This window comes from Hemiscyllium ocellatum, chromosome 3, assembly GCF_020745735.1.
Source record: "Hemiscyllium ocellatum isolate sHemOce1 chromosome 3, sHemOce1.pat.X.cur, whole genome shotgun sequence".
Lineage (NCBI taxonomy): Eukaryota > Metazoa > Chordata > Chondrichthyes > Orectolobiformes > Hemiscylliidae > Hemiscyllium > Hemiscyllium ocellatum.
The window spans coordinates 72,987,276-73,010,893 of NC_083403.1; the positions used below are offsets into that span (position 1 = coordinate 72,987,276).

A 23,618-nucleotide genomic window follows, 5' to 3' on the forward strand; every position below is an offset into this window, starting at 1 on the left:
TAAGAAGAAAAAATAAGAAATTGAGATAATGGGCTGGATTTAATGCAGCCCATCATGGCAGAAATAAAGTAGCCAGCCTAATAGACAGTTGCAAACGAGCCTCTTCAGTTTCACAGTGGCTACAAAATATTCCTCAATTACGTCTAAGAGGGGAGAGGCCTGATGCAGGATTCAAACATAAACTTGTAAACAACTTTAAACGCAGGATAAAAAAAACTTTCAGACAGAGATAGCCAGCCACGATCCAGATACACCCAAAAGAAAGATCTATTTTTACCCTCAGATTTCAAGACAATTAGCAAGTAACAAAGAAAATTTAATGATGTTTACAAAGTGTCAAGAACCTTGGTTGAAGCAATGTTTCATTTAAAAAGAACAGTACAATCATAACTTTATGTAGGATCTCTTCTTAAACTACTCTTTAAAAAGGGTTGAAACAAAGACACATCGACCTACTCAAGTTATATTAGGACTTTGCATAACTATCTTTAAGTAAACATGTGGCCAAATCTTGTAATCGGGAAACATTGAAAATATCCTTCCATGTAATTAGTTACCATATGGTGTTAGAAGCCTCACTGATTTTTTTTTGTTATTATCTTTATCATCTTTGATTTGGAAATGTGAACTGTGAGCTGAGAGCTGAAGATGATCTTTGGATTGTGAGCAACAGCTTGATTTTAAAAAGAAATAGATCAAACAAACTGATATTTGTTTTCAGGGCTAAGCCTGAAAGTTAATGGCAAGTTAAGTCTTGTTAAAAATACTCTATTGACAATCTAACTCCAGAGGCGCATTATATTCAAGCTGATGGCAGATGTTATTTGTTAATTGGGACTCAGTGGGGAGATGGTCAGTCTTCAGGGAGAGGCCAGAGTTTGAACTAGATTTTGAACTGCATTTGTGGTAGAACAACTGTGTTGGCGAAAACTACAGCATGGTGATTTGCTTTCTCCCTAGTTCTCCTCTCATTATCAAGTTATTAATAATTCAGAGAATAACATCTAAGTTTATAAGAATTAGAAGAATATTTCTTGGAGCCTACTGGAAACTACCTGCATTCATTGGTGTTGTCAGAAACCAAGCAAGATATAACCTCATATAAAGGTGATGTTATAGATCGTGGTGTCTGCTTAAGTGAACTTGCCAGTTACATCTCATTTATTTATTTTTCTTTTGATTTATCCCCTAACTGTGTCTGTTTTTCTGTCTGTATTTGTGTAAGAGTTGGAGCTAAAATAAAGTGGATTGGATTTAAGTGTTAGACATTAATTAAATTATTTTGCGGTTTAACTTTGCTTTGCTAAAGCTGCTATATTATTCATAAATTGCTAAATCTTTTGAATTGCAAAATTCATGTCTGGTAAGAGTTATTCACAAGATCTGGTATTAATTATTCAAAACATCTTATTAGGAACCATTGGTATCAGTTTTGTGGTCACTGTGTATTTTAACTGTACTGTGTTGTGAAAACAGAGATAGGGAGATTCATTTGATTTGGTTGGATGTCTCTGTATCACATCAATATAGGAGAATTGGGTTTCTTTAATCATTTTACATTCTATGATTTTGTAATCATCAGCATTATGTAATCTAGCACTGATTCTTATAGTAATTATTCACAATACTTAAATAAGAGTCCACAACATTTTATTAATTCCTTTAGAATTTAAAAAAACAAATAATATTCTAGAATTTTAAAATTTCAATTCTATGTGCTGGTAGTGAATGGATAAAGAATTGAGCTGGAAATCGCACAGCAGGTCAAGCAGCATAAAGGCGAAGTAAAGTCGACGTTTCAGGTCAGAATCTTTCATCAGCCCTTCTCCTCTGATGTTGCTTGACCTGTTGTGCTTTTACCAGCTTAACTCTTTATTTACTCTGACTTTCCAGCATCTGCAGTTAACACAATCTCCAAATGTACTGGTATTGGTTAACTAAGTCACGTGGATTTTCTGGAAAAGAAACTAAACCTGAAGGAGAAGGTTGAAGGATGCGTTGTAGGATGAAGTCAATAGTTAGCAATGTTGACAAAATTAATTTACTGATGTGAAATTTCTCCTTGCTGCAGTTTTAGACAAATAATAAGTTCAATGTTATAGGTATTAATAAAGAGAGTAGAACCATGATCACATGTCCAGCCAAAAGGTCTTACCTGTTTTACATTATCAATCATTGACAAATTGATGCTGTGCTTATTATCTTAAACCCTCTGTGGTTTCTGGTCAACATCCTCCAACAACATAGAAGGCTAAAAAGCTCCTGATAAATTGGCATAACTTGACCCATCCCTTATCAAATGTGCTGTGAGATAAGCTTGTTGAATTCTAATTTGAACATCACTTTATGAGATTAATTGGGTTTCACCATATGGTTTATTACAACAAAATTGTGAATTGATTTTTGTCATATTTGCTTAAACTAGATTAACCTAATTTTCATTTTATTATAAAAGGATGTATAAGCTGTTGTGTAAATCTAGGGTCATGATAAACTATCCATTTCAGAGACTCACTTCACAGTTTCATGCCTTGAATATTGGAACAAAGGAGAACTAAAAGGTTAGAAACAGCTTGAATGTTTGTGTTACCTTCCTTTGTAGGTTTTTCTTTCACTTGCTTCACAGTTTTGGCCTCTATGTTGTGGTAAATAATAGAATTAAGGTTTGATTGTAATCATAATTGAATTGCACATAAATAATAACCAATAATTAGTCTTATAAGATGAATGCTGAATGCATTTCATGTATACATGCAATAATTAATATGGCACAAAAAATGAGGCAGTTTTTCCCTAAAAAAGGTTGTTATCCCCACTTATTTACTCTACTTTCTGTGGACAGCAATATCTAAAGGTGTTGGAGAATCCAGGTAAGAAAATGATTAATATAACCCAAGTACTGACATTGGCTGTGTCAACATCTCATTGAGATGAATATGCTCATCACCTGACCACTGTCACTTTTTGCTCCCATCTGCAAACTATTGTGGCCATTCATCTATTTTAAAAGAGATGACAGTTGTTACTACACATATTTAATAATCTGTTATAAAAGGTGTATTGGAAGAAAGACTTATGGAGAACAAATGTAATTCCTATGTTGAAGTATGTGGGGCACAACAAGCCCAGTAAATCAATGATATAAAAGAATTGAACAGATACTGTTAAAACTTAGCTTTTAAAAAAATCATTCAGGGATTCAGGGGGCTGAGACTAAATATTTGCCATGATCAGTGTGGTACAGAGAGCCAAAAATGGAACTGCCCCAAAGAACATACAATTTTGAGGAGAACCTAATTATTAGAATTATCAAATTATAATACTATTGAGAACCACTGAGAAGTCCTGTGACCGACAATTGCTTCCATCATAAAATTGAATGCACTGAAAATGTGAGGTATGGGCTGACAAGCAGAACTTAGTTTTATCAAGCCTGAAGGAAATTATCACGCATATACATAAGGCACAGTATATGAGTTAATAAGGAACAATTGTAATATATTGAGTCTATTTAGGCAATTAATGATGAAAAGAAATAGATTGGCTTTTTCTAAATACACACAAAAAAAGAACTATTTAACACAAATATATACTACTAGTTTATTTAGCAAAATGCCACTGATAATACATAAATGTACAAGCTGCACAGAATTGAAATGCAAACATTATAAATTTGATTTAAATTCAAACACTAAGAAAAGTTATCGGAAGATTGAATGAATTACAAACACAACAATACATACAACTGCAAGTAAAAGATCTAATCATTTAACTCAACAACCTTTGCAAAGCAACAATGCCCCAATCCCAGGAAAACGACATAGTTCAAGATGTTTGATTAGGAACCATTTGGGTCAGTTTTGGGGTTAATGAGTATTTTAATTGTACAGCGTTAGGAATGCAGGGATAGGGAGGCGCGTTTAATTTGGTTGTACGTCTCCATGTTATAGCAACGTAAGACAATTGCTTTCTTTAATCACCTTCTACTCTATGATTTTATAATCATCACTGCAATGTAATCCGGAATTGATTCTTATAATCAATATTCATTCAAAGGTTGTGCACTATTATTTAATTCCTGAAAGAATTAAAGAAACAAACAGTATTGTAGAATTTCAATTCTATGTATTGGTACTGGTTAACTCAATAGCATTATTTTTCTATGAATCACCTGTAGCTATATTCCATCCCGAGATAGGAGTTTTAAGACTAGCAAAACTCAGAAGGGAGAAATTTCATTCCAGAACCAAGTTAATAGGTAGCAATGTTGAAAAAGATCATTTGATGGTGTGAAATTTCTCCATGCTGCTCTTTTAGACAAATAAGCAGTTCAATGTGATAGGTTTGCCTTGTGGGGTTGGTAAAGATATAGAACAAAGAACATACTTCTAGCCAAAAAGCCTTACCCTTTTTACATTATCAATCATTGACTAAATGATGCCTTGCTACTGGTCTTATATGCTCTATGTTTTTTGGTCAACACCCACTTACAACATCAAAGGCTGAAAAATTGGCAGTACTTGACCCAATCCCTTAGCAAATGAGTTGAGAGATAGGGTTGCTGAAATCTGTTTTGAACATCGCTTTATGATGTTAATTGGGTTTGACCATATGGTTATTATGACAAAATTGTGGATCTATTGTTACAAGGTATTTGCCCTAACTAGATTAAACCTAATTTTCATTCTATATATAAGAGGATATATAAGCTGGTGTGTAAATTTAGAGACATGATACACCAACCATTTCGGAGATTCGTCACAGTTTCATGCGTTGAACAATGGAAAAAAGGGGAACTAAGAAGTTAGAAACATGCATAAAGTTCTCCCAGCTTTAATGTTTGTGTTACCTTCCTTTGTAGGTTTCCGTTTCACTTGCTTCGCAGTTTTGGCCTCTGAATTGTGGGAAACAATTAGGTTCAATAGTAAACATAATTTAGTTGTCTATGACAAAATTGATTTTTACAAGGTATTTGCTTTAACTAGTTCAAACTTAATTTTCATTCCATTTATAGGAGGACATGTCAGCTGGTGTGTAAATTTACAGTCATGAGAAACCAATCATTTCAGAGACTAACTCAGTTTCACACCTTGAACATTGGAAGAAAGGAGATCTATAAGGTTAGAAACATGTATAAAGCTTTCACTGCTTGAATGTTTGTGTTACCTTCCTTCGTAGGTTTTTGTTTCGTTTTCTTCACAGCTTTGGCCTCTAAAATGTGGTGAACAATTTAATTAGGTTTGATAGTAATTATAATTGCCCATGAATAATAATCAAATTTAGTCTTATAAGATGAATATCCAATGCATTCCATGTATACATGCAATAACTAATATGACATGAAAAACTAGGTATTAGTTTCCCAAAAAAAGGCTGTTATCCCAACTCATTTACTGCTACTTTTGTGGACAGCAACATCTTAAGATATTGGAGAATCCTGGTGAGAATATGATTATTGTAACCCAAGTACTGACATTGACTATTTCAATGTCTCATTGAAATGAATAAGCTCATCACCTGACCACTGTCAGTTTCTGCTCCTATCTGCAAACCCCTGTGGCCATTCACCTGTTTTAAAAGGAGGTGAGAAGAGATGGCAAAGTTGTTACTATACATATGTAATAATCTATTATAAAAGGTGTAGTGGAAAAAAACTAGTGGAGAACAAGTTTAATTCCTACATTGAAGAAGGAAGACAGAACAAGTCGATAGAAAAATTGACTATTTAGCTTCAAATCGATGACAGGAAAATAAAATGGAATCTAGATGGAATGATTGAACCAACTATGGAAACGTATGAATATTTGTAATGATTCCATGTTATACAGTTAAGCTGAGAGGCAGAAATGAAACTGGTTTGAAGAATGTACAATTTTGAGGAGAACCTGATTAATAAAATTATCATATTACAAGATACAAGGGAGTGCTACTGAGAGGTCTTGTGACTGTCAATTGTTTCCACCATGAAATATAAAGCACTGAAAATGAGGTAGGGGCTGATAAGCCAAACTAAATTTTCTCTGAGGCTTGACAGAACGAGCCCAAAAATACATACAAGGCACAGTATATGTATTGTGGCATTGCAGGGGATGTTAAGGTATTGAGTCTAGTTAGGAAATTAATGATGATAAGAAATAGTCTGTCTTTTTCTAAGTACCCAAATTTAAGAACTATTTAATACTAATGTATACTAATTGTTATTTAGTGTAATGCCACTGATAATATATAAACATGCAAGGCACAGAGTTGAACTACAAATGTTCTAAATTTGATTTGAATCCAAACACTGAGAAAAGTTATCAGAAGATTGAATGAATTGCAAACGCAAAGTCTAAAAATTCAATGAAAAAAACTACCTTGCATCTAAAAGGTCTGATCATTAAATTCAACAGCTTTTGCATGGAAAGAAAGATCTAATCCCAGGAAAATGACACAGTAACATTATTGAATGAAGTCTCCAGAAAGGTCACTTACCCGTTGCTTTTGGCTGAACTGCTGTGTAAGAAGAAAAAAATGAATATATGAGATAACGGGCTGGATTTAATGTAGCCAATTGTGGTGGAAATAAAATAGCCAGCCTAGTAGGCAGTTGTAAAAGACCCCCTTCAGTTTCACAGTGATTGCAAAACATTCCTCTGTTAAGTTTGAGGAGAGAAGTCTAATGCAGGATTCAAACATAAACTTGCAAACAACTTCAAATGCAGGATAAATAACTTTCAGACAGGGACAGTCATCCACACTCCAGATAAACCCAAAAGAGTGATCAATTTTTACCTTCAGATTTCTAGACAATTAACAAACAGCAAAGAAAATTTAGAGATGTTTACAAAATGTGAAGAACCCTGCTTAAAGCAATATTTTACTTTAAAAACTTTAAAACAATTAGAACTGCACATCAAAGTGAGGTCCTGCAGAATATCTTAAGTTACTCTTTAAGAAAAGTTGAAACAAAGGCACATCTACCTAGCCAAAGTTATAACTATCATTCGGTGTACATATGGTCAAAACTCCTTGTTATTAGGAAACATTGAAAATATACTTACATATAATCAGTTACTATATGGTGTTAGAAGCCTTGTAATCTTTCATTATTTTTTATTAGTAGCTTTATCATGTTTGGTTTGGAGCTGTGAACTGTGAGCTGAGAGCTGAAGATGATCTTTGGATTGTGAACAACAACTTGATTTTAAAAAGAAAGAGACCAAACAAACTGATATTTGTTGTTGAGGCCAGGCCTGAAAGTTAATGGCAGGTTAAGTCTTGTTAAAAATACTCTAGTAACAATCTGACTCCAGAGGCACATTATGTTCAAGCTGATGGCAGATGGAGTTCTCGGTAGTACAGTAGTTAATAACCCCCGCCTGTCACATGGGAGACCGGGGTTCAATTCCTCACCGGGGAGGGCTGTTACATAGAGTTCTCGGCAGATGTTAATTGTTAACTAGGACTCAATGGGGAGATGGTCAGTCTGCAGGGAGAGGCTAGATTTTGAAAGGTTTTTGTGGCAGAAGGATTGTGTCTGAGAAAACTACAGCATGGAGATTGCACCTGGATTGCACCCTGGCTGTCCTCTCATTATTGAATTATTGAAAATTCACAATAGAATTGAAGTTATAAGAATTAAACAATATTCCTTAGAGCCTACAGGAAGCTTTCTGCATTCATTGGTGTTGTCAGAAAACAAGCAAGATAAAATCTCACAATCTGGTGATGTTATACATCATGAAGCCAACTTAAACGAATAGGCCAGTTACATAGCATATTTTTTTTTATTTATCCCTTAATTGTATCTGTTTTTCTGTCAGTCTTTGCGGAAGAGTTGGAGCTAAAATTAAAGAGGATTGGTTTTAAATGTGAGACAGTAATTAGATTATCTTGTGGTCTGATTTTCCTCTGCTAAGGGTGCTATAATATTCATAAATTGTTAAACTTTTTGCATTATAAACCTGGTGTTTGGTATTGTTTGTCTTGTACTGGTTATTCAAAAAGTCTGATTAGGATCCACTGGAGTCAATTTTGAGTTTGTTGAGTATATTAATTATACTGTGTTGGATTATAGTCATAGGGAGACTGATCTGATTTGGCTCTATGTCTCCATGTCATACAAATATAAGAGAATTAGCTTTCTTTAATCACCTTATGTTCCATGATTTTGTAGTCATCACTATCATGTAATCCAGAATTGGTTATTACAATAAATATTCATAAAGACATTTTAAAGTGTTGTCAACTGTCATTTAATTCCTTAAAGATTTAAAGAAACAGATAATATTCTCGAATTTTTAAGTTAGGATTTGATTTGCTGGAACTCGTTAAGTTGTTTTTCTCCGTTAAGGAGAAAATTTCACTGCAGGACCAAATCAACAGGTAGCAATGCAGAGTAAAAAGTGAGGTCTGCAGATGCTGGAGATCAGAGCTGAAAATGTGTTGCTGGTTAAAGCACAGCAGGTTAGGCAGCATCCAAGGAACAGGAAATTCGACGTTTTGGGCCAGAGCCCTTCATCAGGATGAAGGGCTCTGGCCCAAAATGTCGAATTTCCTGTTCCTTGGATGCTGCCTAACCTGCTGTGCTTTAACCAGCAACACATTTTCAGCAGGTAGCAATGCAGGCAAAGTTCACTTAATGTTATGATATTTCTCCTTGCTGTGGTTTTCAACAGATCATAAATTCAATCCTTATATACCTTCTAATAAAGAGAATGGAAATTAAATTCATTTTAATGGAGAGCTGGTAAAGGTAGTCCAACCATAAACACATTTCTAGCCAAAAGGTCTTACCTGTTTTAGATTATGAACCATTGACAAAATGATGCCACGCTTATCATTCTAAACTCTCAATGTTTCGGGTCAACATCCTCCTACAACATAGAAGGTTGTGCAACACCTACAAAATTGGCATAACCTGACCCAATCCCATAGCAAATGTGTTGTGAGACAAGCTTGATGAATTTTAATCTGCTCATCATCTTATGATGTTAATTGTGTTTTGCCATATGGTATATTATGACAAAATTGTGAATTGATTTTTACAAGATATTTGCTTTAACTAGTTCAAACTTAATTTTCATTCCATTTATAGGAGGACATGTCAGCTGGTGTGTAAATTTAGAGTCATGAGAAACCAATCATTTCAGACACTAAGTCACAGTTTCACACCTTGAACATTGGAAGAAAGGAGATCTGTAAGGTCTCACATGCATAAAGCTCTCACTGCTTGAATGTTTGTGTTACCTTCCTTCGTAGGTTTTTGTTTCGTTTTCTTCACAGCTTTGGCCTCTAAAATGTGGTAAACAATTTAATTAGGTTCAATATTAATCATAATTGTCTATGAATAATAATCAAATTTAGTCTTATAGGATGAATATTCAATACATTCCATATATACATGCAATAATTAATATGGCACAAAAAATGAGCAGCTGTTTCCCAAAAAAAGGCAGTTATCCCCAGGCATTTACTGGTACTTTTATGGAAAGCAACATCTTAAGATTTTGGAGAATCCAGGGGTGAGAATATGATTAATGTAAGCCAAGTACTGACATTGACTATTTCAATGTCTCATTGAATGAATAAGCTCATCACCTGACCATTATCAGCTTCTACTCTAATCTACAAACTAGTGTGGCCATCCACCTATTTTAAAAGAAGCTGAAAAGAGATGACAGAGCTATTACTAAACATATTTCATAATTTGCTATAAAAGATGTAATGGAAAAAAGACTGATAGAGACCAATTACTATATTTAGAGAGTAATTACTATATTTAAGAAGAGGGACAGAATAAGTCTGAAGAAAGATTGACTTCGCATTAATGTTAGGAAAAAAGTAGAAAAAGTACTGAGATAGATTTGCTAGTCTGAAAACTTCTAAGATGGAAGAAATTCCATTGCAGGACCACATCAACAGGTAGTAATGTTGTCAAGTTCACTTGATGATGTGAAATTTCTTCTTGTGTTCTGAGACAAATAATAAATTCAATGTGATTGGTTTACCTGGGGATTGGTAAAGATACTACAGTCATGAACACATTTCTAGCTAAAAGGCCTTACCTATCAATCATTGAGAAAATGATGCCATGCGTGAGAAATGACAACTGCTGCTGCACTTTATTCCTGTTGGCATTTCCTGTCATCCACCACGTGCAACAAACATGCAGATTCTGTCAGTTAATCAGTAAAGCTCAAATTAATACTCAAGTGTTCAAGGAAGCAAGTTTGATAGATTTTCATTTGAATGTTAATTTGCTGTTTAAGCCAGTTATACTTTGCTTTTAGCTTCAATATTGAAAAATGATAAAATGCGTTTTATAAGATAGGTCTGTGCAGATAAAGGCTGCATTTATTTTCATCTTCTTTCCATTGAAGTGAAGAAGAATATTAGAATGCAGAATGCTAATCCATTCATCCTCCGAGACCTTCCAGCAATTATTGATTCCAATATTGGAAGGAAGGAGATAATGCAAGGTTAGGAACACTCCTAAATATCTAATTTGTTTAAATTTATATTACCTTCTTTTGTAGTTTTTGGCTTTGGCTGCTTCATGGATGTTTTCTCTAAACATTAGGTGAAGAATTGAATTAGGTTCAAAATTAATCATCGTTTCATTGCACATATTCTTCATCTATTAGTCTCATAAGATGTGCATTCAAAATTGTACATACGCACACAACACCTAGTGTGATAAAATATAAGACTTTTTCTTGTAACTGTCCTGTTCAGGCATAAAGCGGATTAAAATGATTTAGTCCAACCAAATTGTTGCTGCTCTTACAAGCAGTCTGGTTTTTGGTAGACATAAATGCTGTTGGGAATCTCAAAGGGGCTGTATTTCACAAGGCATCCTCATCCTTGTCTACCCTGTATCTTGCAAACGTGTTTTTTTCACTGAGCATGCCCTTGTGCTCTGGGTGAAAGAGGTGCAAAACAGGCAAGATGGTCCATGATAAACCAGTGATGACCTGTGCATTGATGCTGATGCTCTGAAGCAGGCTAAATGCAGATTCTCAGATCAATATCGAGATGTTTTGTAGTACAAGGATTAAAAGATAAATTGATCTTTGCATGTTTTTGTTTTATTCTGAGGCAACAAAATTATGTTTGTGATCCCTACCCACAGATTGCGTACAAAGCTTGGTCAATCTTTTCCGCTGCATCTCTTATTTCAGGGCAACTAAAGGGCAATTGTTCTGCACAAGTCCGTTACCCCATTATGTAAAATGTTGAAAAGAGTGAATTGCTATTACAGAAAGTTAGGCCCCAGCTTTTGTTTCTGGGTTGGATGTGCAAATGGAAGAACTCCTAACTTACAAATCAAAGCAGGCAACCTAGGAGGGAATGACTTTATAGTTAGTTGACAAAGCAAGCTCGGTGCTCCAGCTGTGTCCAAAAATTCCAATAAAATAATACCTTTTTTTAAAAACATGCCTCTAACACTTCATGTTCCATCCATTCCAACTATGCCTTCGTCCCCTGGTGTCTTGTACCCCCTTCGTCAACTTATTTTGTCTAATCATACCACATAGCTCCCTATGGGGAGAATGTGAGGTCTGCAGATGCTGGAGATCAGAGCTGAAAATGAGTTGCTGGAAAAGTGCAGCAGGTCAGGCAGCATCTAAGGAACAGGAAATTCAATGTTTTGGGCATAAGCCCATAGCTCCCTATGCCAGCTTATTGCCTATTTCCAATGACCATCTTATTCCACATCGCCTACTGTACCAACTCACCTAGTATTGACAAGTAACCATGCACATGGGAGGAAAAAAATTCTATGAATTAAGCAAGACACATTGGGCATAATATACCCAGCCTCTGGACACAGGAGTTGGCAGGACAGTTGGGAAAATTGGGTGTGATCATCAGAAATGAGGTTCTCAATGTTAGGAGAAAAATTTCTGACTCAAATCTCATGAGTGAACAGCAACAAGAGATAGAGGAATTGAAATGAAAACTAGAAAAGTTATTGAAATAACTTGAAGAAGTGTGGCAGGGATAAATAGAGGAAACCAAAAATTCTGAGTTAGAAAGGGAGGAATAGCATAGCCAATTGCAATTTGTTGGAAGTCTGTATATCAGTGATCTACAGCAATGGGATCACCTGAGAAAAATGGATTTCCCAAGCACAACAGAGCTGAGGGAGCAGAATAGCAGTGCACAGATCTGAAAATAATTTGTCAGGTGTGGTCAAAGGTCTCGAAGACAGTACCAGGAAGAGAATCATGGTCTGTCTTAGGATAACATGGACAGTCTACAGCAGGCCTTGTGGTGAACAAAGAAGTGCAGTGTGAAATGGCAGTGAGGCTGACGTTAGTGATCTCGAGGAAAGGAGTGTTCGTGATACTGGACATTCAAGTGTACAGCCCCACCCAAGATCCTCTGTAAATATCCACCAAAGTCCTCTTTGATGCAGAGTCAACATCAGCTTGGTGCAAACAGACAAGAACATTAATAGGAAGTTGAACACAAATATATGCTACCATATAACCCTCACCAAATATGGGGTGGCTGAAAAAAATTCCTAAATTAGACTCTGGGAAGGACCAATAAAGGTGCTTCCAGGAACTGGATCAGATGGCTACCCTTCATAATTTGGATTGAGTAGGAGGAGATCAGAAAGTGGTGTAATTTATCTTATCCAGCAATCTGTTTGCTTCGATCCCATTGCATCTAAAAAGGGGAATATGTTGCACTTCAAAATAATGTGATGGTTGCTCATGGGTAATACTTTGGAACACTGACCAAGCCCTCAGATAATCTCCGACAAGGGCTGAATGAGTACCCTGCCTTACGTGCGGATCGAATATGTCCAATTTATAAGATGGCCATTCCTGGGGTTCCCAAACATAGAATTAATATTTACAGATGTTGCCTTAATTCGCTGGTTGAGAACTCTGATACTCCAGTCTCTCGCAGATATACCAGCAGCTTCTGAGGAATTCAATCCTATGGGCACTAAAATTGCAGAAACTACACTGTTGAAGAAAATGAGCTGGTTTTGAAAAGAAGTAATGGGATAAGAAAGTAGGGCCAGACAGAAGCTGAAGGGAAAAATATAAGAAGCACAAAGCTTTACTGCCAAGACATCGATGCTAAAGGAGAAGAATAGAAGGGGCAATGAATTCTCTGGAGCAGACGAGGAATGCTATGACTGTAGCAAGAATGACCTTTACAGTGACAATGCAGAGCCCTAAGGAAAGCTTCCCCAATAAATGAAGGAAATAAGGAAGACATGTTTGGCTTCCAAAAGACAGGAGGCACTATGCCAAGAGATAGCTGAAGTTTGAGCACAAATGGGAAAGTTGACACAGAATGGGGAGGGAACCTCTCTCTCCGCTTTGACCCTGGTAGTGATCTCAAGAGCTTGTGTCCTTCCCAAATACCTGTGTCTGATAGCATATGATGAATGGGAAAAATCTTGTGTCCGTAGGTGTGTAGGTAGGGAACAGGAAACATATCTAGTAGATACCAATGAATCTCACATGCTGATCCATTCATCAAAACCTTGGGTACTGCCCTTCTCCAGTTATTGACCATACCAATTGGAGGTTTTGTGGGTGACTTAGCAATGGGAATAACATCAAAACCTTTGAGTCTAAGGATTGGGCCCCTTGAGACTCATTGGGAATGTATGTGAACAAAGAGGGAGATCTAACTCAGGGAATTTAGGAGCAGATTGACTCATTGCTAACAATATGGCAGTGCATAAACTTTGTTTCCAGGGAGAAGCAGTGGAAGGATAAGGGATTGTGATAATTCCCTATCCAGGAGAGAGATGGGATGCACAGTAGCATTGAACCATATGATTTGCAGGAATTCTTCGTGAAGTTACTGACAAAGTGTTAGAAGCAAGTTCAGGAAAATGATGAGGGTTAACAACAGGAAGAAATGAAATTGGCCCATAGTGGTTCAAATGTGGGACATCCAGGAAGTGGGGGAATCTGGGAACATATTACGCTCGTTGGATAGAGCTCAAAGTTAGACATTCTAAATTGACGCATAACTGGAGAAATCAGGCTTGCAGAAAATTGGTCAAACTAAATTAAACAGCAATCAGCAGATACTGGTTACAGAGAATTGTGGAAACCAAGGTGGAAGAGGCTACATAGGCTCAAGAGAAATGAGTTACAACAAGCTTGAGGGGTCTGTATTGGAGAAGTATCAATCTGACATCTTGATTGTCTAAGTATGTGCATTTTACACCTCTTGGGATGGCAACAGTGAAGAGTGTTGAAGGGACCCCATTGGATGATTTGAACCCAGCTCATGACTCCATTGTTCAAAATCCACAGAACGTTCTAGAAGGTCAGGGGTGAGGGGAGATTAAAAACATACACCTAGACGTCACCCCCTCAGGGAAGACTCAGTGGAGACTAAAGACTCATAGAGAAAACTCACAGCAGCATTCATGGCAAAAGACTGTGCGCCAACCCAAGATGATCCAGGAGATGATCCTGACCTGCAAGGCCCACGTTTGTGGAAGAGAGCCAGCCTTGTTTTGGAGAGGAAGCAGATTCCAATGGCCCAGCTGTGGATCATTGCGGATAACACTCTTTCCTCAGGCGGAATCATAGAATTCTTACACTGTGAAAACAACTCTACACCAACCTTCCAAAGAGTATCCCATCCAGACCTATTCCCTCATCCTATTGCTCTATATTTACCCCTGACTAATGCATCTAACCTACACATCCCTGAATACTTTGGGCAATTTATCTAACCTGCACATCTTTGGACTGTGGAAGGAAACCACAGCACCCAGAGGAAACACACATAGACAATATGCAAACTCCACATGGAGAGTCACCTGAGGCGGGAATCGAACCCTGGTCTCTAGCACCATGAAGCAGCAGTTCTAGCATTGAGCCACTATGCTGCCCTATTTTTGTTTGGAACTAGATAGAGAGTAAATATTGTGGGAATTTAGGAAATGCTCACAGTGTTTTCATACAGAATGATTAGTTAATAAAATTGTATTGAACCACAAACTGCCTTCCATGTCTTTTTCTTTGTCTGGCTCACTGATGAGCAATTGAGTGAAGTGTTTTTAATCCGTACATTATCAAAGCATCAAAAGCAGGGACATCATTGGGAATGAGGATGGGAGTGGAGGCCCAAATGAAATGATATTTGGACCTTCTAGAGAATAGCCTAGACCTCAGATGTGCAAAATATGATCATTTATGGTGGGTGTGCCAGTATCAAACTGATCATTTTTTGGAGACTTGATAGCCTCAAACATAAAAGGGATGGGTTCTTCATATGTAAAACATATAAAACAAATCGCTTCATCATAAAAATTTAACTAGCTCAGAGGAAGGACGATTCATCAATGATGAGAAGTTGAGACAGAACTGGCTGATTACCTGTTCTGTCTGATCTTTGGACAAGTCCACTTGTGATTGTATGGCTAAGATTTATGCAGAATTTTTCTATTGTTCTTTGCTTTAATAAAGAATATTGTGCACATTCTACTGTTTAGATTTGCCCTGGGTTACTGAGATCCACTTAAACCCCGATGTACCAGAGAAAGTGGGATAAAAGCCAACCGACTCACTGTGCCAAGCATGACATTTATTATTTTTCCACTCTCTTGTAACTAATAAAAGTGCACTGAAAATGGAAAATAGTCTCAGCCACATCTGCAGGGTTAGCTTTTGTTGAGCACTGTTATGGAGAAAGTGATGACTGCAGATGCTAGAGATTAGAATCAAGATTAGAGTGATGCTGGAAAATCACAGTAGGTCAAGCAGCATCCGAGGAGTAGGAAAATTGACGTTCGGGCAAAAGTCCTTCATCAGGGATTCCTGATTGCCCTTCCTGATAAAGGGCTTTTGCCCAAAATGTTGATTTTCCTGCTTCTCGGATGCTGCCTGACCTGCTGTGCTTTTCCAGCATCACTCTAATCTTGAGCACTCTTAGCGACTGGGCCAGACCACTCACAACATTCTTAAGGAGGCAGTTCAGACTATAACTTTGAAATTTGTTTTGGTAAGTGTACAGTGAAAATTACCTGGATTAAGTTTGCTAGGTTGAATACTAGATTTTACAACAGACGAATAATTATTCACAAAATTACACAATGAAACACAAAGAACAGAATAAAGAACCCCTACAGAACTCAGACTATCTAACTAGACATAATTATGCTGTTCCAAATATACACAACAGTCCCAATAAGCAAACTCCCGTTAAAAACCAGTATAAATGGAACGCATGCTTACAGGTTAAAGTTGAAGGGCAGAAAAGAGAGAGAGTTTCCAAACCGCTCCCTGTTGAACTTCTCACCAAGTAAGACTGAACTAAAACGCTCCTGATGAAGGGCTTTTGCCTGAAACGCCGATTTTCCTGCCCCTCGGATGTTGCCTGACCTGCTGTGCTTTTCCAGCACCACTCTGACCAAAAGCCAAAGGGATATGCTGTTTGATATGATACACTAGTCTTTGACAACTACAAAGTACATACCTGTCTTCACACTAGCATTTAATTTCACATACCATATTACTCACTTGCATTACAGGAAGAACAGCTTTTTGATTGGGCAGCAACATCCAATTAATAATTATTAATTCTATCTGATTATCCTAATCTGCATCTGTTGCAAGTCCTCAGAAAATCCTGCCCAGTGTAATGTAGCTTCATTAGACTTTTCAGCAGAAGCAGCAATTTACCCATGATTCTACAATTTGCTCAGTATCCTCACATTGCAGCCTCTTCGTCATTGAGTTAAAATGCAGATTGGATGATTCTTTTGCAGAACACTTGAGTCCTTCAGTGTCATCCTGAGTTTTCAGTCACTTCTTGCTTTAATTATTTACCCATTCCATTCTGTTTTCCAAGAACTCATATTTTATTTTAATAAAGTTGAATAAAATTTCAAGTAATTGCAGCTCATCACTTGATTCAGCACCTTACAGTCTTGTTTACTTTTACTTCCCATTCATGCCTCAAAGGCAACTCTCCATCTCCCTTCCTTCCTTCTGGAAACCAATGTTGATCATGAAACGGTGATGGGGAATAAGACCTGGTGTGAGTTCAGCTATCAACGGTTAGGCTAGGAGTTTTGGATAATGCAGATTTGTGGGCAAGCCAGTTGATCATTTCAGGTAGACAAGTCTGAAGGTAAGAAAAGAATGGATGGGGGTTCAAGCATTAGATGATCTGAGGCAGGGTTCAAGGTGACCATAGTTGGTCTTGGTGATAGGATATAAAAGAGAAAGATTTGCTTAAGGTTTCATAAGATTGTCCTAGCAATAATAGTATGTCACCTCTATTTTTAAAAATGTATGCCCCTCAACGCTCAGATAAATTTTGATCAGATGCCTCAATTGCTTACAAAGTATTAATTAATTATGTTCAGATTATATGTAACATTTTGTCTCAATGTGTTTTTTTTTAACCTTTTTTTGTGGCTGCCGGACTTGATTTTGCTTTCTTCAGCTTTTCTGACTCTGTAAAGAATATAAGAATATACATTAATCTTGAATACATAATTCATATCCAATCTCCAGTAATAATAAACTGTAAATAGATGAACTCAGTGCTATTCATAAAATTGGCAACAATATTTAATAAACTCAGGGTCTTGACTGAAATCAGATAAAATATTCACTTGGTCATTGTTGGTCTGTTGGGAGCTTTTCACAAGCTAAATTCCTGTAACAGGTTGAAGAATGTTTATATTAAAAAAACCTGACATTCTCACAGGCTTGCTATCCAGGTGGAATTGCATCAAACTATTACAATTTTTAAGAATCTAAATCTTCAAAGGTGCATCATCAGGTACAATTTCCTCTTTTATACAAAAGATTGACAAATACAGTATTCCATGAGTCATGCTCCTTAAAAAAAATCAGGTGAACATAAAATGTTTGCTAACACTGAACTTTGGCAAGGAAGACCAATATTGAGTGCACTTTGGGTTTAGCTAGTCAGATGCGGGTGCTGTTTCTGTCACCCAGTAATAAGTTTTAGGCTAACCACCTTACATCAATTATATTTAATTTTTCATGAATTTACATATGGTTAGCTTCCCTGTTTGAATTCACTGGGAAGTCCACTACCCACCCTATTTATCTATAGCTGATGTTTATTTCCTTCTCCTGCTACTGACTAATTTCTATTCATGTTGCTTCTGTCATGTCACTTTTTGTTGAAAAACTCACATATTCTAGTTGTAAAATCATTCTATAACACACCAAAAATTGATTTTCTGTTCATTTTAATCTTGGGAATACAGCAATTATTAGCATGGATGCCGATAAAGGCACCTTTTCAAAATCAAAACTTGTTACTATGCAGTGAAATAATACTAACTCTTTCTAATGAATGGTCACAGACCTAATATATCAACTCCATTTTCTTCTTCCAAATGCTGCCTTACTTGCTCAGTATTTCTAGCACTTCTGTTCTCATTTCACCTATCCAGCATCCATGGCATTGTGCTTTTGCAGTCCTTGTAAATCCTCTGATAGTCACCTCCATTCCCTCCCACTAGGAAATATCAGTATTTGTGTGCTGCATTTTTCAGTCTTGCTAACAAATGAACAAACGTTCTATCAATAATACCTGCTCATACAATCAACAATCTTCAGTTACCTGCAACTGAAATTTATGGATTTTAAAAGGGAAATCCTGACAGTATTTTTGAGGAGGTAACAGAGAATACATTTGAATGAATGTAATTGTGTGGATCTTCAAAAGACTTTCAATAAAGTGGCCCACAGTTGTAAAATGAATAAGATAAGAAAATACGAAATCAGGGGTCAAGTTCTTGTTGGCTTCAAAACAGAGTGCAGAGGACAGGAATAAAGTATTTCTTCAGCATGGCAGGATGTGAGAATTATGTTCGGCAAGGCTCAGTGCTGGAATTATAGCTTTTTTTTTCAAATTTACAGCTGCAATTTGAGCTTTGGACTCAAAACACAAATTATAAAGTCACAGATTACACTAAATTTCAAGATTCAGGACATAGTTAATACTGAAGTGGACTACAGAAAATTCCAGAAAAGTATGAATAAACTTTCAGAAGGCAAATCATTGACAAATAAAGTTCAACAAAGCTAATTGTGAGGTAAATTGGTTTGAAAAATACAGAGATCCCTATTATTTAGAAAGTGCAAGTTCATGCAGGGTAGAATTTCAAATGGGTCTCAAAGGACAAATACATCAATCGTAAAATTTGTTCCACAAAACCAAAAGCAAACTACTTAAAACTTTTCAAAGGATAGGTTTGAAAAGTAGAAAATCTAAGCTAAACCAGCAACAAACCTTAGTGCATTTTGAGAGTTTTGGGTACAGTTTGGTTATTATATTATACAAATAATAAAGAGGCACTGAAGCTCATGTGGAGAAGACTTACAACGGTAACACTTTAACAATATACATGTATATGTATCTGAAAGAATTGACAGGCTGAGGTCTTACTTCTCTTGGAAATCAAAAACAAAGTGACATAATAAAGTTTGTTAAAATTATGGAAGATTTAAAAAGAGAGTCACAGAGACACTGTTTTGTCTTGACAGGAAGAGAATCACTACAAGCTATCAATATCAGGGAGTTACTAAGAAATTCAGAAGAAATTTTTTCACCAAAGAAGTGATAAGAAGTGGAACATGATAATTTGAAGGAAATGGTACAGACACATTTAAGGGGAATACAGACCATGTAGGATAAAGAAGGGCACAATTCATTACAATGATAGAAAACAATGGCAAGACACTCAACTGTAGAGCAAACAGTGGTTAGGCTGAATAGTCATTTTCTATGCAATGTATCCTGTGTAATCCCATCCAAGGTTACAGTCTGAACTAAACAGATTGTTTTGTTGGGCAACAGCAAAAGGGAATAGAGAGCAAAAGCAGTTAAACTAGGTTGAGGTACATCAGCTCAAACGGAAAGGTCACCTCACTGTTTTCCTATGTTCTTAAACTGAATATATTAGCAGCGGTTACAATGAAGAAATGGAAACTTCCTTAATTCTTAAACAGAAACTTTTTAAAAATCCAATATTTTAAAACATGCATTTGGTTAAAACCAATGCACTAGTGAGGGAGAACATCAAATGGAAGCCCAAAAAATCCTGTGCTCCACAGCTAACCATGATTCTCTGCAATTTCATTTGGCTTTGGACAGTTTTCTTGCATTAAAACATGGTACATGCCTGGCTGCAGAGACTCAGTGGTGCTTTATTGTGGGTCACGTGGTTTCTTTCAATCTTGAGAGATTAATCTGGATTCAGCAATTGATAATCTTTTTATTTTCCCTGAATTCATCATTTCTGATTGAGAGCTGGTGCACAATTCAGCACAATACTGTTTTAGTTTTGTTAATCCCTCGGCTTACTGAAACATACATTTCTCCTCTGGAAGAGACTGCAGATAAATTGAGAGACCTGTCCCATTTTAATAAATGTTGTTTTACATACGAAAAGCAAAACTAATAAAATAATAATTCAGTACACAACAATAAATTCTGTCAAGTTTTAAATTATTCATTAATAAACATTTTCTGCCAGTAGGTCTGCAAGACCAAGCTGCCTCTGAATAAAATCTGCTATTTATTGTGATGACGTTTTACAAGGGCAAGCACTACCATTCTCATTTATCCTATGGTAACGCTCTGAAATTCAAAGAATTTTAGGTTATACTTGGAAATATTGCAGAACTGATAGGATCAATGCCATCCAGATGGTATTTTGCTCAAATTAATAAACAGGTGAAATAGAAAGGTTTTCCTGTTTTCTTGGATGAACAAACCTGGAACATAAAGAAAGTTTCATACCATAAAGCTGTTTGGCAATCTATTCTTCCACATTTGATAAAATTGCCTTTCTCCCCCTCTCTCATTCACCTATAGAGGTTATTCATGCAATGAATTGGGTAGCCTCATTTTAATCCTTGAGGTGCATCTTGCACAAAACTTCTCAAATTAAACATTCATTGATGTTAACAAGTAAGATCATGCAAATTGATGACTGCATATTGTTCTGTTCAATTTCCTGGTGTTTGCTTCTGTGAGCATAGGGTGAGAGTGTCCAAGATAGAGGGCATCTCTAGGAACATTAGATATTGATACTGATTAAAAGAAGTGAAAATGTCGTCCTCCCCAGGATTGACATTTGTCATCTTCACAAGCTCAACATTAGTCTTAAATTGCACGTATGATCAAATTCTTTATCATACCTGCTGATGAAAGATGTGTTTTTTTCTCTTTGACAACTTTCGGCTCTGTTTGAGAAAAATGAAAGAGTTAATTCTTTTTGATAAATTGGAATGACTTCAGTGTATATGTCCACAATATACTCAAAATATATTTTGTTCAACATCTTGTATTGTAGCAGCCTACAAAAATCTTTACAAAATGTTACACATAATGATGTAAGGTCTGACCAAATTTCAACTGATCTACCATCATATGAGTTGTCTACAACTCCTGAAGGCATATTGTCAGCACATTGTATCACTCTGAATAATAAAACTCCAGTGTGCAAACGTAACCATATTAACCAATACCCAGATCTTACCCACAAATCAATGATTTTGGATTATTTGATTAAATTTAAATTTCATGTTAAATAAGCAAATATGCTGACACATGTCCATTAGAATAGAGGGCGGATTTCAAAACTGACCTTATATGGAGTTTTTTCATCTAACAGAGAGAGGGCACTTTTAGCCAATATTTGAATGTTAAACATAACAGAGGCTCAGGGAACAATCTGGTTATCTGCTGCATTATCCATCTTTTATCAGTTTAAATTTCTGAAAATGTTCTACAACCAGACCCTCATGTTACATATTTAATGCAGATTCATGAAAAACTAAGTGCGTGATTTTCCATAATTATTTAAAGTTCACAGCAAGGCACTGTTTAAATGGTTTATTGACGTGAATGATTTGGAAGAATGAAAGCTGGGAAGGCTGGCAACAGCTATAATTTTTTTTCACAGACATGTCATTAATCTCTGGTCATAAACAAAGTGTAACTGTATGAGCAGACTTAATCATAAAAATGGTGCTAAAAAGATGTCACCCAAGCTCAACTACAATGTCAATCACCAAAAACGATTGTGACTATCTGTTCCTGCTCATGCAAAGCTTAGCCCTCGTTTATGAGTTATCACCAGCCTTCCATGCTTTGCTTTCCTTTTCTTCTTGTGTCTTTGGCCACTTTTACAAATATCTCCTTAATGCAGCAGCAAATCCCATTTAATTACGTTAGAAAGCAGCTGATTGTAAGGAAAATAGATTGGTGAAGACTGATGGCAATACGATCAAGGTGGTGATCAAAGGACACATTTCACTACAGGGACTCTTACTTTTACAATTCTATCATTTTTAGTATCAGCCTGTTTGTGCTCTGCTGTAGGAATTGATTCTTTTAAGACGTGGACTATCTGGCATGTAACTGGGAAAACTTTAATTTTATGAAATCCATAGTTCATATCGAAACCTAATAGAGAAAACTAGGCTACAGTCTTGAAAAATATTATTGGAGTTCAGTTGTTGCTGACAATGTAGGAAAAGAGGATCCAATATAGTTAAAAAATTAATGTCAGGGCTTTCTACTGAAAGACAGATTCACATCAGACAATCTCTTGCCTGGAACCATACTTATCTTTGATAAGCAGATTAGAGTTTAACAGCATTCTGATTTGAGAGGCTGCTCTGTTATTTTCATCAGACTGGATTAGTTTGATCATCAGTCACTTTGAGATAGGTCATTGTTTGGTCAACCTAACAGAATATTTGAGTAAGTGATAACCAGAAACCATTCTATGAGGTTGTTAATTAATGATAAAAAATAACTTTCTACTGTAAGATTCATGTATTCTCATTAAACATAAGATTAACTGCAATTATTTGTCATTATTGTAATTTAATCATACAACACAACATAAAAAGACTGAGTGAAAAGAGAAATATAAAGAGTGTGCTACTGTTCTACATAGATACAGTAAGTTAATTATGATGTTTAAATACAGTAGCCTGAACTGACAAAATCCATGAATTTGTTTTGCACTAAGATAACAATGCTAGTATTTCAACCTTGAAAACTAAGCCTACTTGTATAAAGTGTTATTAGTTGCTATCATAAAGGTATATGCAGTGACTAGAATGAGGGCCAGGTGGAATATGATCTCATTGAATATGAAATTGGGGTTGTTAATATGGGGTCAATCAGGGAGCACTGGCTGACAGATATAACCAGGAATCTCAGAGATTCTTCTCATTCAGCACATAAAGGGTGACTCAGTGATGGGATACTGGCCTCTGTGGAGTCACTTCAGAACATATAAATGAAACCAATGGTTACCAATAATGTACTGAGTTATGGGGGGTGGTGCAGGTGCAAGTAGAAAATGTCATAAAGCGATGAAGTAAAATTAACACTGCCAAGGAACTCCCATTAATTATCATTTTAAACTGATGATATGATAACTAATTTGTTCAATACAATATATATCATTCCAAACTAATTACAAGACTACGCATTGAAACCCTTCAAAACCTTTCTGATTTGCTATTGCTAAACAATTTTCCAATACTTGGAATGTTGTGTAACGTTATCACATAGATTGTTCTTGTCGTCATCATCATCATCGTCATGGTTGTAGCTATAAC

At 36.2% G+C, this 23,618-nt stretch overlaps 1 protein-coding gene across 1 annotated transcript in view; it reads right to left on the reverse strand.

The window, feature by feature from the left end:
• The window catches only part of trdn (triadin), a 426,623-nt gene that overhangs the window by 111,755 nt on the left and 291,250 nt on the right, over positions 1-23,618 (reverse strand). The window contains exons 27-34 of the mRNA XM_060854831.1: positions 21,177-21,221; positions 17,394-17,444; positions 10,509-10,553; positions 9,232-9,276; positions 6,475-6,495; positions 5,167-5,211; positions 4,850-4,894; positions 2,591-2,635 (exon numbers count right to left, since the gene is read on the reverse strand). Of these exons, the coding sequence (XP_060710814.1) occupies positions 2,591-2,635; positions 4,850-4,894; positions 5,167-5,211; positions 6,475-6,495; positions 9,232-9,276; positions 10,509-10,553; positions 17,394-17,444; positions 21,177-21,221 (342 nt within the window). The remainder of the gene's footprint in view (positions 1-2,590; positions 2,636-4,849; positions 4,895-5,166; positions 5,212-6,474; positions 6,496-9,231; positions 9,277-10,508; positions 10,554-17,393; positions 17,445-21,176; positions 21,222-23,618) is intronic.